Genomic DNA, 5563 nt, shown 5'->3' with positions numbered 1-5563 from the left:
ACCTGGAAGACTTGGAAGTGAAAGAGATTTTAAAAGTGCTGATGTTTGGGAAACCTTTACTACTGACTCCAATTTTGAGCACCACATGAGTGGGCTTAGGACTGAAGTTCAAGACTACTGTCAAGGTATGCAAAAAAGTAACCTATCTGGAAACTGTGAAAAACCATGTAAATGTTCAGAATGTGATAAATGTTTCAATGAAAGGAGCCTACAACTGCATAAAATAGGTCACATGGAACATAAACTATTTAAATGTTCAGAATGTGATAAACGTTTCAGAACCAAGGTAAACCGTGAAAGCCACAAAAGGATTCATACAGGAGAGAAACCATTTCAATGGTTCCGAAGGAGGGCAGACCTGGAAAGCCACAAAAGGATTCACGGTGAGAAACCATTTAAATGTTCAGAATGTGATAAATGTTTCAAAACCAAAGGTGAGGTGAAACTTCACGAAAGGATTCATACAGGAGAGAAGCCATTTAAATGTTCAGAATGTGATAAATGCTTCAAAACGAAGGCTATCATTTAAATGTTCAGAATGTGATAAATGCTTCAAAACGAAGGCTAACTTGAACCTGCACAAAATGAATCATACAGGAGAGAAACCATTTAAATGTTCAGAATGTGAGAAATGTTTCAAAACCAAAGGTGAGGTGAAAGTTCACGAAAGGATTCATACAGGAGAGAAGCCATTTAAATGTTCGGAATGTGAGAAATGTTTCAGAACCAGGCCAAAGCTGGAACGTCACAAAATGACTCATACAGGAGAGAAGCCATTTAAATGTTCGGAATGTGATAAATGTTTCAAAACCAAAGCTGAGGTGAAAATTCACGAAAGGATTCTTACAGGAGAGAAGCCATTTAAATGTTCAGAATGTGATAAATGTTTCAAAACCAAAGGTGAGGTGAAACTTCACGAAAGGATTCATACAGGAGAGAAACCATTTAAATGTTCAGAATGTGAGAAATGTTTCAGAACCAGGACACAGCTGGAAAGTCACAAAATGACTCATTCAGGAGAGAAATCATTTAAATGTTCAGAATGTGAGAAATGTTTCAGAACCAGGCCAAAGCTGGAACGTCACAAAATGACTCATACAGGAGAGAAGCCATTTAAATGTTCGGAATGTGATAAATGTTTCAAAACCAAAGGTGAGGTAAAACTTCACGAAAGGATTCATACAGGAGAGAAGCCATTTAAATGTTCAGAATGTGATAAATGCTTCAAAACGAAGGCTAACTTGAACCTGCACAAAATGAATCATACAGGAGAGAAGCCATTTAAATGTTCAGAATGTGAGAAATGTTTCAAAACCAAAGGTGAGGTGAAAGTTCACGAAAGGATTCATACAGGAGAGAAGCCATTTAAATGTTCGGAATGTGAGAAATGTTTCAGAACCAGGCCAAAGCTGGAACGTCACAAAATGACTCATACAGGAGAGAAGCCATTTAAATGTTCGGAATGTGATAAATGTTTCAAAACCAAAGGTGAGGTGAAACTTCACGAAAGGATTCATACAGGAGAGAAGCCATTTAAATGTTCAGAATGTGATAAATGCTTCAAAACGAAGGCTAACTTGAACCTGCACAAAATGAATCATACAGGAGAGAAACCATTTAAATGTTCAGAATGTGAGAAATGTTTCAAAACCAAAGGTGAGGTAAAACTTCACGAAAGGATTCATACAGGAGAGAAGCCATTTAAATGTTCAGAATGTGATAAATGCCTCAAAACGAAGGCTAACTTGAACCTGCACAAAATGAATCATACAGGAGAGAAGCCATTTAAATGTTCGGAATGTGAGAAATGTTTCAGAACCAGGCCAAAGCTGGAACGTCACAAAATGACTCATACAGGAGAGAAGCCATTTAAATGTTCAGAATGTGATAAATGTTTCAAAACCAAAGCTGAGGTGAAACTTCACGAAAGGATTCTTACAGGAGAGAAGCCATTTAAATGTTCAGAATGTGATAAATGTTTCAAAACCAAAGGTGAGGTGAAAGTTCACGAAAGGATTCATACAGGAGAGAAGCCATTTAAATGTTCGGAATGTGAGAAATGTTTCAGAACCAGGCCAAAGCTGGAACGTCACAAAATGACTCATACAGGAGAGAAGCCATTTAAATGTTCGGAATGTGATAAATGTTTCAAAACCAAAGCTGAGGTGAAACTTCACGAAAGGATTCATACAGGAGAGAAGCCATTTAAATGTTCAGAATGTGATAAATGTTTCAAAACCAAAGGTGAGGTGAAACTTCACGAAAGGATTCATACAGGAGAGAAGCCATTTAAATGTTCAGAATGTGATAAATGCTTCAAAACGAAGGCTAACTTGAACCTGCACAAAATGACTCATACAGGAGAGAAACCATTTAAATGTTCAGAATGTGAGAAATGTTTCAAAACCAAAGGTGAGGTGAAAGTTCACGAAAGGATTCATACAGGAGAGAAGCCATTTAAATGTTCGGAATGTGAGAAATGTTTCAGAACCAGGCCAAAGCTGGAACGTCACAAAATGACTCATACAGGAGAGAAGCCATTTAAATGTTCGGAATGTGATAAATGTTTCAAAACCAAAGCTGAGGTGAAACTTCACGAAAGGATTCTTACAGGAGAGAAGCCATTTAAATGTTCAGAATGTGATAAATGTTTCAAAACCAAAGTTGAGGTGAAACTTCACGAAAGGATTCATACAGGAGAGAAGCCATTTAAATGTTCAGAATGTGAGAAATGCTTCAAAACGAAGGCTAACTTGAACCTGCACAAAATGAATCATACAGGAGAGAAACCATTTAATTGTTCAGAATGTGATAAATGTTTCAAAACCAAAGGTGAGATGAAACTTCACGAAAGGATTCATACAGGAGAGAAGCCATTTAAATGTTCAGAATGTGATAAATGCTTCAAAACGAAGGCTAACTTGAACCTGCACAAAATGAATCATACAGGAGAGAAACCATTTAAATGTTCAGAATGTGAGAAATGTTTCAGAACCAGGACACAGCTGGAAAGTCACAAAATGACTCATTCAGGAGAGAAATCATTTAAATGTTCAGAATGTGAGAAATGTTTCAGAACCAGGCCAAAGCTGGAACGTCACAAAATGACTCATACAGGAGAGAAGCCATTTAAATGTTCGGAATGTGATAAATGTTTCAAAACCAAAGGTGAGGTAAAACTTCACGAAAGGATTCATACAGGAGAGAAGCCATTTAAATGTTCAGAATGTGAGAAATGTTTCAGAACCAGGACACAGCTGGAAAGTCACAAAATGACTCATATCTGACAGAAACCATTTAAATGTTCAGAATATAATTATTGTTTCAGATCCAAGGTGAACCTGGAAAGCCACAAAATGACTTATACTGTGATAGAAACTATTTAAATATTCAAAATGTGATAAATGTTTCCATAGGAAGGACCAACTGAAACAGTACAGAAGGACTCATACAGGAGAGAAGCCATAAGTGTTCCAAATGTGATAAATGTTTCAGTAAGAAGTCCAAGGAGAAAGTTCACGAAAACTCATACGGAAGAAAAAACATTTAAATATTAGGTATGTGATACATGTTTTAATAAGAAGATCCAATTGAAATAGCACAAGACTCATATTGGAGGGAAACCATTTAAATGTTTAGAATAAATGTTTCAGAGGGAAGAACCATCTGACTCGGCTTGCAATAAATCACAGTAGAAAAACCACTTAAATATTCAAGATGTTATACATGTTTCAAAAACAAGGGGTTACTGGCAGAGAGGAAGGTTAGAGCAGGCCAATGGCCTGGAGAAACAACTAGGAATATCTGAAAAGAGGGATTGCGTAGGCCTGTCACATATTGTAAGGCATTAAGACATGCTTAAGAACAAGGATCGTGGACCAGTATGTGTGAACTATGTGGCAGTTCAGTAGAGAGTGTGCAGGAGTTCATTGTACTTTAACCATTGTAAAAATCAGGCCCGTGCCAAGGGTCTATGCCGCCCCCCTCCCCCCGCAGACTAACTGTTGGCGCCCCCCCCCCCCCCCCCCCCCGCAGAAGAACAGTTGGCGCCCCCCCCCCCCGCAGAAGAACAGTTGGCGCGCGCGCGCCCCTCTCCCCCCCCCCCCCCCCCCCCCGTGAAGATGATCGCTGCGCGCCCTGGGGGCCTTTAAATCTTTTACTTGCAGTCGCAGCAGCGTCTGTGAAAGCGGAGCGCTGCCGACATCTCCCTTCCCTTCACGCTCTTGGTTCCCTCAGTGTCCGCCTTCTTCTGACGTCAGAAGAAGGCGGGACACTGAGGGAACCAACGAGTGCAAGGGAAGGGAGACGTCGGCAGCGCTCCGTTTTCACAGACGCTGCTGCGACTGCAAGTAAAAGATTTAAAGGCCTCGGCGGCGCCCTCCAGAGGTGGGCGCCCTCCTGCAATGCTTACCTCGCTTACCGCATCGGCACGGCCCTGGTAAAAATGGTAACATTATAAGCTCTTCTGGACAGGGAGTTACATATATGAATTATATTAGCTTTACTTAAATAAATTACCTTAAGGTAAGCCTGTATGGAGATATATACTTTAACATTTATTCTGTTCATTATTACCACTGCTTCTAATTTTGTATTCTAACCAGATAAGGAAGGAACCAGGAGCAAACTTTCTCTGCAATGTTAGGAATTTAGAGAAAAAAACTGTAGCTGGACATGACATAGAAACAAGTTAGAAGATGGGAAAGATAGTTATGGAATATGGGAGGGATGGAAACTAAATGAAAGAGGATAGGTGGAAAAGACAGGTAAGCAAATGAGAAGGAGAGCACAGATAGACAGATAGAAGACCTATATAAGGGGGATCCACCCTTTGCTCGAGGGAAATCTTATCTTCCCTAGCTGAGCTCCCCTCCTGATCTTTCTCTTTTATGTTTCATTAGCTGCTTGCACTCTGCCCTTGCTTATGATTTTTGTCTGCTGGTTGAAGAAAAATAAAGAATCTTTCTGAATTTGACAGCTAGTTGTGTGAGAATTTTTTGGCTAAGACGTCCCCATCGCAGAGGTGGTGTGAAGAGGTTAAACCTCACAGTGAGTGTATGGTGGGCTGGTTACGGAGGCTGAGATGCAAATGGCATATAATGAATCGTACAAAAGAGAAACCATTTAAATATTTCCTGAATGCCATATCGAGCTGCAACGACATGAAATGACTTATACAATAAACCACTTAAATATTCTAAATGTTTTAGAAGTGAAGTTGCAATGGCCTATAGGGTCTCACCGGAGAGAAAAATGGTTTAAAACAACTGTATAAAGGGACCATTTTACTGAAGTGCAGAAAGCCTATTGCAGGCTCGCTGCGTGGCAATTCGGAAGTACCGCTGGTCTGTAAAGTGTGTTAAGCCACTGATCTTCAGAGCTTCTACCGATCCTAAGGTCTTTTTCCTCCATTACCACAGATAAAGTGTGTTGATTCGGGTGCATATGTATTTTGATTTGTAATGTTCATGTTGGGTAATAATTAAGGTGTTCCTCACTCCGGTTTGTGTTTGGTTATTCCTAGTTTTTTTTTTTTTTGTGGGGACTTTTCATCAACTTGTGT

The 5563-nt window shown here is 39.7% G+C and overlaps 1 protein-coding gene across 2 annotated transcripts; it reads left to right on the top strand.

Annotated features, from left to right (window-relative positions):
• The first annotated feature begins 533 nt into the window (after positions 1-533).
• On the top strand, positions 534-3422 carry LOC115466336 (zinc finger protein 729-like). Of its 2 annotated transcripts, XM_030197516.1 has the most exons (2): positions 534-2585; positions 2670-3422. In XM_030197516.1, the coding sequence occupies exons 1-2, from the start codon at positions 585-587 to the stop codon at positions 3285-3287; spliced, it is 2619 nt and encodes an 872-aa protein (XP_030053376.1). In that variant the 5' UTR covers positions 534-584; the 3' UTR covers positions 3288-3422. The 2 variants fall into 2 exon arrangements, with proteins under 2 accessions (XP_030053376.1, XP_030053375.1); XM_030197515.1 differs by having other exon boundaries at positions 534-3422.
• Positions 3423-5563: the final 2141 nt, after the last annotated feature.

The sequence above is a fragment of the Microcaecilia unicolor genome, chromosome 3 (assembly GCF_901765095.1).
Source record: "Microcaecilia unicolor chromosome 3, aMicUni1.1, whole genome shotgun sequence".
Classification (NCBI taxonomy): domain Eukaryota; kingdom Metazoa; phylum Chordata; class Amphibia; order Gymnophiona; family Siphonopidae; genus Microcaecilia; species Microcaecilia unicolor.
The sequence above is the reverse complement of the archived record's forward strand: the minus strand, read 5'-3'. Positions and strand labels throughout refer to the sequence as shown.